General features: G+C 33.6%; 1 protein-coding gene across 2 annotated transcripts in view; it reads right to left on the bottom strand.

Moving 5' to 3' along the window:
- The window catches only part of LOC142980889 (protein turtle homolog A-like), a 112,636-nt gene that overhangs the window by 38,641 nt on the left and 60,558 nt on the right, over positions 1-13,437 (bottom strand). For both annotated transcript variants that reach the window (XM_076126474.1, XM_076126475.1), the window contains exon 3: positions 10,324-10,447. In XM_076126474.1, the coding sequence (XP_075982589.1) occupies positions 10,324-10,447 (124 nt within the window). The remainder of the gene's footprint in view (positions 1-10,323; positions 10,448-13,437) is intronic.

Genomic DNA, 13,437 nt, shown 5'->3' with positions numbered 1-13,437 from the left:
GTCGCACTGTATCGAAACTATGTTTGTTAATCTACTAAGTGCGGGATTATAAGAAAACCGGAGCGCAGTAAAATACATAGCTTTTAAAAGATTTTTTTGGGGAAAAAAGAAATAAAATGATTCGTTTTTGTGAATGGGTAGTGTTGCAATGAAGTTAAAAGGTAGGTGTTACAGTGAATTGTATTTAGATTTGCGCAACTTGGAAAAGGTTGAATTGCAAGTATACATTTTACGCACTGAATTGGTAGATAAGTAGGTTCTAGAAACTGCTAATTAAGAAATTTCAGGTAGTTACATATTTTTTTTGTCTAATTCAATGTAAATATGTTACGTAAGTTCCTAAAGGTAGAATAGGTCTATCTAGAGTTTTAATTTGAAACACGATTTAATAACTTCTTGCTTAAATGTGCAGTTAGATTTTACTGTTGTGAACACAAAAATAAATTATTTCTTTATTTCGGGTCTAGTGGTACTTTATTACCTCAGTATTTTGCACAGCGGGTTTGTGCAAATCTAGATGTACTAAGTATAAAATTGTACAAGTGAATACTTATGTATCTATAAGGCACAGTTGTGGCAGCTGTGTAAATTCCCCACGGATCACTGAAGTGTAACTAACTACTCCGCTAATTTTGACAAATGAGTTGCTCATCGATTCCTCTAAATTGAACGTACCTGTTTTACGTATAAGTTACTTATAAGCTTGTATTAACTTTTTTATTTGAAAACCAGTTTGCGATAATAAGAATTTATATAGTGTATAGGTAATAAATATTTCTTTTATCACACAATTACACAATTATTACAATTACGTCTGTTATTACAGTAACAAAGACTAATGCAACACGAATTTAAGGGCAAATCGTGCTCCACAATTTCTTTTTACAAATCGAACCCCTAAGGAAAACAAAGGCATAAGTGGAATTCAGTCACATTACAAGAGAACTTAAGCTTCAAGATATTTATCTAGTGTTGAGCTATTCAAAATAGTAATAAAAATACGTATTCGTACTTACGCCTCTATAGCATCGTATACAAAGTAAAACCAGACCCACACAAATCTTGTAATTTATTATTGTGTATTTGTATGGTGTGATCGAATACTATTTCACCAAGTATGTAAAAATATTGCACTACAAACGTTGACACAAAATTCTGTAGGATTTATTACTCTTCACTAATTAGGAAAGGTTCTTCAAAGTATGAAAGCTTTCATACCTGCACTTAGCTTGCATAATTGACAATATAACCCTGTCGCACTAAGTGCCGAAGAAATACCTGGTAGTCGGAGTGAGCCTTTAATGAAACTGTTAAACGAGATGTTTATTATATAGGGATATTGGAAATTATTTTTCAGTCGTTAATTTATTATGAAATTCTTATATTTGTTAAATGCTAGATTAATATAACTAGTTACTTTAAAACAGTTTCAAAAGTAAATTGCCTGAAAATATCCTAAAAACACCAGCTAGCTGTCCCAAAGTTTAGAGGTTTATTTTAGAAAAAAGTAAATTATGTTTGATTCCAGGTTTCACCCAAAGCTAAACTTCATCAAAATCGGCTCAACAGTTTAGCCATGAATTTACATAACAAGATTATATCTGCTTGTGTATTGATAATGGTGCCTCATACACTCAAATGGCAAATGATAGAGACAGAAACGTTTGCCAAATACGCAACCAAGTAAAACAATGTCCTAAAATCCTTCGCAAAATTCAGTTTATCTTAAATTGTACTAAAATAACTATCAAAATTCAGGTCAGTAGTACAAGCGTTGTTCATTACTAGTAACAGAATCCTTATATCACGTTGCAACAAACAGACAGATTAATTAAAGCAATACAGCAAACGAAGACGTTTACAAATTGTTGTAGAGAGACGGACAGAATATCGATCCGACTGTACTACGTTTATTTGGATGGAGATTTTAATGGACTGAAAATGTTGAGGAGTTTTGTAGTGTTTGAGATTTTAGTTTTGCAGAACATAATTATTTAGCAATGTAATCTATACTTCATATTAAAAATTTAAGCCATTAAAGGCCCATTGCTGTGCATGTATATCCTTCCGATATGAGGGAGCTTCAGGCCTTTAATTCAATATGAATGTGGAAATCTATCAGTTTGTTTTTTTAAATTACACTGACTAAACACGGCCAATTTGGTCTGTACACTATACCGGCTGAATCAATAAAAAGATTTTTATGAAATTTGGCAGGACGATAATTGAAAACTCAGATTATACCATAAGCTAATCGACTAGCCTGATAACGAGGTTTCGGGTTCAATTCTTTATTTGAGGTTTCACTATTAGTTAGAATGTTTTTAAAAAATATAAGCATGAATTTCTCTTATTAAAAAGCATGTATACCACCAATATAAACGGATAAGATGTTACTTACACCAGTCTTGTCCTATTGTCCAAAAACTAGTCCCTATCTTTTCCAAAAAACGGAAACCAAAACATCATTAGCATTCAGCAACCAGCCGATATTTTTGCGCGTCCCGATTGTGTAACCATTCAATTAGGGGGCCCCTATCACTGGCCGTGTAATAGAATGTACCACTATTCCTTCGCTTGTGTTATAAAAATTGCAATGCTTTTTTATACGTGAGGTGAATATGACTACGAAGGTTATAGTGAGCACGGTTGATATAAGGGCGATGGAATAAATTAGGATGGGAGAGAAATTTTGACCTAAAGTCGGTTCGGTGTTAATTTTATACGGTTTGAGCATTTTAAGGGTTTGAAAGTATAGCTTTTGGTTGAACTATATCAGATTTGTAATGAATGTTAGATAATGGAATTAATATTATAATCTCCCAAAGATAGAGCAACCTTCTGAAAGTGTTTACATAATGTTTCGTTCGTAAGTAAAAAGATCTTTGGAAGGTTTTGTGGTACATAAATAGTTTCTAGAATGTTTCATCTTCTACTCATTGCTATCTTCTCTTACTCAGTCCCAACACGTGTAATTACTAAAAGAAATTTTAATTTCAATTTGACGGCGATAAAAACTACTATACTGAGATTTTTAATTCAAAAGTTCAAAAACTCGGTTCTAATAAATAAACAACGTTTTTTAAGCTCTTTCTCAATTAAGACTATTAGATCAATCAACTCCATCACATCATTCATTGATCTGGCCGTAATTAACAAATACAACGTGACGTCATTATTAAAACTACCCTCACAGGGTGAATACTAAATCGCTAGCTGTTAATGGATCGTAAAGGATGAATCAGGGTTGCCGACATTGGTTTTTAATTAGATGGATTTGTACCTTTTTGTATTGGGTATTTGAGATCACAATGTTGGAAAATAGAACGGTTTAATGAATGAGGGATTTCTCATTAATCTTTTGGTACACAAATTATTAATGGACGCAAATCAAACTACTCTCGAAACTGCAATTCGTTGGTCATACAGTATATCTACCAATAATATAATTTTTTTTTCGTGGTAGTGTTAAAAGCAAAGTTATCCAAAAGATCTGGCGAGCAGCATTCTTTGTATCGTGTCAAACTATGCATTGAGAGAAGTGACCATCTTTAACGCTGCCCCTCAAACGGTGACAAAATTTATAAAATTGTTAGCTTACTGTATCTTAGGCATTATGGGTCTAATTCTAAAAAAAAAGAACTAACGCATTTATTTCAAAATAAGTAATTTTATTCAATGAAAAATACAGGTTAAGTTTTAAAAAAAGAAGATTCTGTCTCATAAATGATCACAGCTCATATTACTTACTAGCATATACAAAAAATAGGTAAAATGTGCACACAGCATCTCCATTTAACCCTTCAATGAAACACTCGCGATAATATCTCATAACAAATGAACACACAGATCCGAATTTCCAGCAAGTCATAAATCTTAACATCAAACGTCATCAAGTGCCGCTCAGAATATAATTAATTGTTACAGTTTTGTAACGCAACTGGTATTCACATAGCTAATTTGTTACAACTAACCTTCACATATTTAAGATTAATCTAGTTATAATTTAAATAAACAACTGCTATGGTAATATTTTGTCTATATTTCGTTCGTTAAGGGAAGAATCCTTTCGTATAATCTGTGAAATATCAGCCGTAATGTCTCATAAAAATTAATTACTTACTTTTTACAAACATAGCTACATACAATATATAACGCCTGTTATGAACGAAAGTGTAGGCAGAGATGTTATTAACGACATGTTTACAAAATCCAGGCTACTATTAAGATTTTTTTTATTTAAGTTAGAAAATACTAAAGGAATCGAACTCGACACTTCATCATCAGTAGTCGGACATATTACCAAATTTCGCCTCAAATGCAGACAACAATAAATTAAACTCAAAACTGGTATACTACCACGAATTCAAAAATCATGTTCATCATCATCACCTTAAATAAAGATTTATTCGACACAAAGTTAATTTTCAAACATGACAGTGTTTAGTGGCAACCAAAATGTTATTAGCACCATCCCAAAATGATAATTCATTTCAATTATTACATACCACTAACTTGTCACCCGTATTTACGACCTGACCATACAAATCATTACTTATGTTCATTCACTGATTAAGAAATGCAACGTGAAATTAGCTTGAAAGACACATAAATAATGCTTTCAAATAATCATAATGTTATTGTGTGGCATCAATAATGAAAATTGCAATTTTTTGTCTCTTTCTGCCTACTCTGGTCTGAGAAAACATCGTGATTTTATGTTTGCATGTAAATGTATAATATCTGTTTGCTGCGCTTTTACAGCTAAATTACTGTATCAATTTTGTTAAAAATTTGCTTAAAGAAACAGAGACGCAGTTTTTTTTTAAACTTGATACCAATTGGATATCCGACATACTACACTTAATTTCGAAAAATATTTTTCTATTTTATATCCCTTTATGTGTATTTTTACTGGTTAAAGGCCTACCCTATTTCCCTTCAAAACTGTCTGTTTCGTGTCATACCCCATCATGACAGACCTTCAAACGCCGCTATATTATCGTGCTACTTGCACTATGGTAAAAATAAAACCAAGTAAAAAAATGGGAAAATTCACATGAACACCAAAATATTTCTAATTTCATACAGTCAAACAAACCACAGTAAACAATTTAGCGACAAAAACCTAAACACACAATATTAATGATAAACAAAGCGGAGATACAGACGGTTGATATCACTTGATTGATGGCCCGGGGGTTGAGTTCGACAGCACGGAATATACTGGTGTCGTGAGGTTATGATAACTGATGTCGGAAACAGGATGGTGTATGTGTTTACTATGATTAAGTAGGTTTAATAGTTCGATTTTTAACTACAGATTAATACGACTGTAAATTATTGGTTTGAAATGTTAGAGAATTGATATTTATGTTATACATGTATAATAATCCGCCATCCACAATAATATTGTAATGCAATAGTATGCCTGTTATGCTTTGAGAGTTATAAAAAATTCAAAAATAAAATGTCATCGTAGAAATGTGGTGAAACTAAAAAAAAAAGAATTCTAAAGATCAAAATGCACTATTTCTTAATTTAATTTGGGATATAACAATGAAAATCGCATCCAAATTAATTAATTTTAGTGTGATGTGTAGATAAATGTTCAAACATCCATTTCAAATATGAGTATTTAAATAACTGTTTTTGTATTCAATAATAACTAGAAAAGCACAGAAGATTTCAAACCTAGAGATCTATGGATAAATTGTCATCAATAGAAATCTAACGTCATTCGCTACGTGCATTTATGACGCACTCTCTAACACAGTGACTTAATGCCCTATTTATTTTACTTTCATTTGTAGTTACGAGGAACTTTACGATTGATGGGCAATCAATTAGTAGTGATTGCTTCATGACAGGATCTTGAACAACATGATACCTACAATAAAGATACGTATTCTATCCTCTATCCTACGTTTTTTTTATATTAGGTCGGGGAAAAAGTCTTTTCGCATTATAGTATGTATGAACTTGTAATAAAACCTTTTCTCTACACAATAAAGCTCGATATACCTCACGAGCTCACTGAGAGAAACCTAATGAACCGTGTACTTATTTGTGATTCTTTACGCCATAGAGATTTATTACAAGTTCATACATACTTTAATGCGAAAAGATTTTTTCCCCGACCTAATAGTAGCAAAATAGAACTGCCTCTGTACGCGGTTGGTATTTTCGACTGCTGATCTCGAAGTTTGATTTCCGGGTCGGGCAAATAACTATTCGACTTTTATCATTTATGTGGTGTGTCTAGTAGCTAGCCTGGTATATGGAAATAGGCTTTCACCCTGTCCTCTCTCCCTCTTCATGGGACTAACACTGTTAATGACTAAACGTGGATTTGTTCTTACACCTTCGAGATTGTTCATTGTATCAATTGCATCAAATTCGAATATGTCTAGCAATTGTACAACCCAAATGTTGTAACACCAAACAAAAACCAATTCCCAAATTTCATTTATCAGTCAGCCCGGTACTCGTATTATCAGTTTCCTACAGTTTGACTCATTAAAACAGGTCTAGAAGTTTAACTCCAAGTAGGAATAAGGCCAGTGGTAAAGTTTTAACGACGTGCCAATATGTGACGACTCTCGGTCGGATTCTGACTTCACGAGTTTCTTTAAGGAATTTACTTTTTTGCTGCGTTTTTTGTTCTGTAATCTTTGAATGTATGTGTATTTTAGTATTGACGTAAATAAAAAGGGAGGGGGGGGGGGGCAATGCCAGTTGCACTCACTGGTTGGTAAACGATATGTGGGTTAAGCAAACTTTGAACTGAGCGTCTCCGCGCTTCGGAGGGTACGTAAATCGTCGGTCCCGGTTGTTGTCAATAAAAATAACAGTCGTTAAGCCACGTCGAAGGCCTTCGGGCGGCCTGAACAACTTTGACAGTAGGTTGACCACTAACCATACCATAAGAACGAAGAAGTGCAAATACATGTATTAAGTTTTTATCATATAATGTAATGTCATCAAATATTTATCAATTCATCCTCACAATCTCACTAACCCCTTAATTTCACAGAAACGAGACATTCAGAAGACAAATACACAACAACATTCACAGACATTCTAAATTGCTAATTTCAATAGAAATAGGCTTTCTCCGTATCCCGTCACTGTTCAAACCCTATCTAGTTATCAAGTAAGATCGTGTTATACACAATATACAAACGATATAGTATTTATACAATATGTATATATACATCGTGTATACGGTATGTATAATGTATATTACCTATTGTGGCTCTGATTAAGCCATTCAGTTGGAAGACAATAGCTTTATTTAATATCGTGATATGTTTGATGTGAATTGATTGCATATTGATGTTTGTTTTCTAGTAAAAGTGATCGATTTGTGATTGTAATCTTGTCATTTAGTTGAAATAAATAACAACAATATGCAAGATGACGAAACGAAATACTTACCTTTTCTGTCAAAGTTACATGGAATGAATCTACAACTAGATCAAGCAGTATTCTTAAAGAATTTTTGTTGATAAACACGTAAAGCACGTTGATATAAGGTTAAAACGCTTGACAAACACCTCACATAAATTACAGATGTCGGTTCTTTCCATGGCAGAATTTTACAGGTGATACCTACAAAATAGACATTAGTATTACTCGATATCAGACTCTCAACATTGTAAATCATTCATCAATATTAGAATAATAGATAAGCAGGTCTAAATATCGTCTTAATACTTGCATCTTACTAAACATAACATATAAGTAAATACAACATAATCTCACGTCGATTCAGCACACCATAAAGCTATGGTATTTCGTTCCGTTCCCGTCGCCCGCTTCATTTGTCTAATGGAATAAAGCCTGCCTGTTGATTGGAGTTCTCTGCTTATGCCGTTTTTGTATGTAGCGTGCGTTTTTGTTGCCTTTGTGAATACGGAAGAGATTTTTTTTCGAACAAATGAAGTTTTGAGTCGTTTGTGTTCTTTCGTACTTTTTGTGAAGTTGAATTTAATATACGTGCTAAAAACTAGCACAAAAATCTAAAATAAATTGAAAAAACTTCCTAATAAAATGATTCGGCAGTAGGGAGAATCATACAAACAACGGACAACATTTTTCACCAAATGCGATATCTATTTGTACACCAATATATGGGTCATGTGAAAATTCAGTATGAATGAAAATCTGATCAGCGCCTCTAGCGGGTGTATTAGGAACCACTTTTGCCGTAAATTTTAAACGTCAAATTCCCGTTCCTCGATAGTGCCGATTGTACAGTATTGCGCTACTGTTCTTAAAGTTCATACGAATGCACATTGCGTATTTTCATTATGTCCACATTCAGACAGCACTCAATTTCACACGTCCAATCTCAATACTTAAAAATCACACATGGTTCATTCAGTAACTGATCAAATAATAAAAAATCCCTTATCTCAGAGTCTCGGGTCGTAAATATTGAACGCAAACTTTTACGACGGACAGACCGACAGGCTAACACGTCGTTACTCCTTAATGCGTTCTTAGGTCTTAGCCGATGAACGCAGTAATGCTTTAAGAGCTTTAAGATATATTATAAAAGAACGCGTTATTACTTATACGTTTTACGATACGATTCGAGAAAGGTTTTTGCCACGTACTTTGGAGTCGTGATTACGAATTATTTATATTGACTACAACGTGAAAGTAAAGCATGTCTTTTCTGTAAATTTATATTTATTGAACTGTTCAGCGTTTACAGTATGATGAAAGAGTAAGTGTGTAAATGTAAATCAAAAATTTTATAATGAAAAACTGTATTTGTGTTCTACTTTCCATGTATCAGATTAAATTAAAGACGTTCAACATGCCTTCCATTATATAAATTTTAATTTGAATAAATATAAATGAAATTATTTTCCGACTTCAAACGCCGAAAATATTCAACAACAAACATACATACATAAAACACGCCTTTTTCCAATAGAGATAGGCAGAGACCCAAAAGTCAAACATTGAACAATTCAATTTAATTAAAAACAATTTATTATACAACTCAACTTAGTTACGAATCTAGATATATAAACACAGTATATACATATATACAGCCTTTATATAACACATGAAGCTCACCCAAGTGACATACAGATTCATCTGCAAGATTAAGTAACGTAGCATCCGTCTGCGGCCGGTCCAGATGCTGAATGGGTAACCATTGTTCACATATCGAGATCTGTGACAATATCTATATTCAAATAGATGTAGAGATGTCTGTGCATGCTTCAATACGAATATATAGCGAGATTGTAGTCGTTTTATTTGGTTGATGTGTCTTTAGAAAACTGAAACTGTGGTTGGGTTTGGTTACCGGTTAGGGCCAAATGCTTTTAGGTCTTTTTTTTAATTCTAAATTATAAAAAACGTTTCGTTACATGCCCGGAACATGGCAAATAAACTCGATCTCTCAATGCTTATGAGTGACTAATAAAAATGCAACTTCGTTTGCGTGTTATTTTATAAAGATTATGTTTGACACTACATATCCAAAACATCCATGCAATTTATCAAAATGTGTTCAGCAGTTCAGCAATGAAAGCGACGTAGACAAGTGTTCAGTTTAGTATTATTTAGTATTAATTTAGTATCTTGCGCCACGGAAAGCATTAACCCGGTTTAGGAATCAAGCCCTAAATTTTTTGCTTAACAATCACACTCAGTACTACCAGTCTACTAATAGACAAAATACTCCATCATCTATATCCAAAATATCGTCTCCATAACAGTTTATCATATAAAAAATGTAAAGCATATTACCGCAGTAAACTGATTTGGTACGCAATGAATATTGATGGCTGACCAATTACCGGGCGTGTTCGTCAGCGCCGCCATTCACAACCAAGACAATTAAACGAATAATTGTCATTACTTTCTGACGTATGTGTATTAAAATTATTATTATGATACCGCTCCATTTCAACTGCAATGACGTCATCGTATTTTATTTGAGAAATGATTTTTGATAGTGGAGTTGTTTTATGACAACTTACCTATGGGTAAATGTTGTATGAATAATTGATTAGCGCCTCTAGTGTGTTCCGCAAGAACTATTTTTCAAGTTATTTTTGATGTCTATCTTTAGGTACTTGCTAGTAAGGATGTATTTAAAAATAGTGTTTAAAGGTGATATTTTTTTTCTGTTACATTCTCAACTTAACAGCTACTCGGATGTCGTTACTAGTCGCGTTTCTTCATTATTAATTGAACTCATTAATGACATGCCTAAAGTCTGCATACACATTTTCTGAAAAACACATATAGCAGAGACAATAGCTTTATACAACAGCAGAAGTCTTAACTTACGTGTAAATAGGCATTCTGTCTCCCTCTTTGAACCAGAACATAAGGGCGACTTCGCTGACCGGCGCGGCGAGGTCGCACGGCAGCCGCGTCATACCACCTGGCGCTGACCATACTTGTATCACATCTGAAAATAAAAATAATACTGCTATTATTAAACCTTATAATAATTAAAATCTGAAAAAAATGGGATTGTCAAACAAACATCGAGAACTTTTGAAATTACAGAAAAACTGATCAACGCCCCTGGCGGATTTCGTTAGAACTATTTTTCTGACTACTTTCTAAAGCCACATTAGACTCGCTTTATCGAAACTATTTTTTTGACAATAATGTTTGGGATGAGGTGTTTAGTTAATTTGAGACATCATGACTTTTTAATAGATTGTTCCCAATCGAGCTTACTTACAATTGTTATTGTTTAATTTATTAAGCATGTCGTCACGAGTATTCTAGGAAATGTGAACGTTTGTGTCCATATTTTCCTATATTTGAAATCTTTTTAATATAACACAAGAATGCCTTTCTATATTTACATCCAGAAATCCTTAATCACAGCCAGACACAACAAGCCAGCGGCAATACCCATCAAACATCTAAACACTCCGTCCTCATTATATTCGAAATCACATTCAAAAGATAAAAGTTTTTTTTCCAAAGGAAATCATCGGGAGCCGTCAAAAAAGAACCGGTAGTATTGTCCGTCACATTAGTACAGGAAAAGCTCGTGTTTAATGACGGCTCCGGAGCTTTTGTGCAACCCCTAGGTGGAGGGGTTGGGGGTTAAACCCCCCCTCTCTTGACTAACTCGATTCACACGTTTCGGGACGTTTGATCTCTATTCTCTTTCAGTGTAGGATGGCCATGAATAATATTATTGGGGGTTATTTATTGGGTTTGTTTTGGGGTTACGGTTGATTGGTGTATGGAATTTTGTTTTGGTATATGTGCTGCTTTGGAGATAGCCACTTGCAAATATTTCTTTATAAATATGAAAGCTTGGCGCATTCCTTCTCTTACACTATTGTCACGGTCATATTAAAAACATGAGATTTTTTTTGTACAACAGCACATAAACTGTACTTGAAATTTTTGTTAAAGTATAGTAATAAATATTATTTATTTTAAACTTTATATAGATAGGTTTTTCTACCAGTCTACCTTGGTGATGCAGAGATTGAAAGAAGTAGGTGTTTAAAAAAATATATTATGTTGTTGACTTATACCAAACTTCCTCTATTTTCAAAATTAAATGTATGGTCTCTCTACCCGACGTGGTATTCGACGTTTCGTCGTCTCGCCATCATTACGTCACACGACGTCACTACTTAACAGCGCGACTTGCGATAATACACCCCCACCCCCTCTTTATATTGTATTTTCTTATAATTGAAAATTCCCTTTGATTTTTTTGACCTTTTGTCGTTTGGCTTTTATTAAGAATTTGGTTTTGTTTCTGTATTGGCCCGTTTTTGGTATAAATTGTTTTTCAAAGAACAGTTCCTGGAATGTAGAATATTTGTTTAGCAACAGGTCTCTGTTGGAATAACGTTTCATTGATTATAGTTTGTTTTTTCAGGCAGTTACAGTACGGCAATTGGTTACGATTCTCATTTAAGCGCAGAAAAATATTTTAGATTTTTTCAAATATTGTAACGACACATATTTTTCATAACAAACATAATATATAGAGGCATATTATAAGGGCTTTGACATGTGCAGGTTAGAGTGATGATGTAAAGAATATCTTATTAAACAAATAAAACGGTGATCGTGTCGCAAATTCATAAAATCTTTTAATTATTTCACAAAATACTTAAATTATTGACTAAGAATTTTCTATAAAAGAAGAAATAAGCTATTTTCACCAAAATAACTCACACCAATCTCAACTTCACAGCTTTCACCGTGCATAAAAAACAATTCTCCTGGAACGGCAAAGAAAATCGTGCGACCTAAATATTTTATAAGGAACAAGACATATTTGGCTCGCGAAAATGAAAAATGTTGACGTTACAGTAAATAGTGAGTGTGTAGTCGCGAGTTTTTCGCATGTTACAGAACATTAATAAGCCCTAACACAAATTGGAGTGAGCGGCTAACATCGGCGCAAGAAGTAGGCTTTTGGGATTGTAGCACTTAAATATTGCAAGGAATACTGGCTGGAATTCTTTTAAATTTTCTGTAATGTAATGTCTTTTTTACTTTGTGTGGTAGTATGTTTTATGACTCTCTTTGTACGTTTTTGCTTGGCGAGTCTTGAGTTTGGTCTTGTTCGATAGTTATAATTTTAATCCGAATATATTTATAGAGGTAGGTAATGAATTTAGCAGGACAATTGAAAGACCTGTGTCATCTCTTTCTGATATATTTGGTGCAATGAATATTATGATAAATAATAATATCGAAATACACAAGAGTTCCACAAAAAAGTTGTCAGAGTTATATTTATTGTTACATTTAATTTCGATCAGCTGTTCTCATTATAATTTGTGACTTTGTGTTTGTAAAATTATTTGTGACAATAAATCCACAATGCTAAATGCTGCATGCATATAATGATCATTTACCTGTAATATCTTCAAATCTAAAAGGACCTCCCAAATCGCACCTAGCATAAATTCCTTGCGTACTATTAATAAACCTTTACGAATGAAATCATTTGGAATACAGATAAAACGCTATGTACCTTCCGCCTACGTTCTGTACCATGTACCGCATAACTAATAGGTAATGTTTACCCCCCCCCCCCCTTCACTACATCAGTAGCTCGATTCTCTACTACTGTCGACTACCGACATCGAGAAATTTTGTATGAAAATCTGATCAGCGCCTCTGACGGGTGTTGTAGGAAACATTTTGGCAGTACATTCTAAATGTCAAATGTCGATAGCTAGCCGGTTGTCGGTAGTCGATAGTGGTAGAGAATCGATGCACAGTACACTCGTTTGACCGATCTACGGCCTATTATGTTAGTGTTATAGCCACTTTGGCAGCTCTTAAGTTACCACATGCCATTTGTATCTTTAAGTTGGAAGGTATAGAGTTGAAATTGGAGTGTCAGTATGCTGTATTACTTAGGTTATTGTAATCTATGAAGTCATCAATAAATTAGTT

The sequence above is a fragment of the Anticarsia gemmatalis genome, chromosome 19, assembly GCF_050436995.1.
Source record: "Anticarsia gemmatalis isolate Benzon Research Colony breed Stoneville strain chromosome 19, ilAntGemm2 primary, whole genome shotgun sequence".
NCBI lineage: Eukaryota > Metazoa > Arthropoda > Insecta > Lepidoptera > Erebidae > Anticarsia > Anticarsia gemmatalis.
This window is presented reverse-complemented; position numbering and strand designations above follow the sequence as displayed.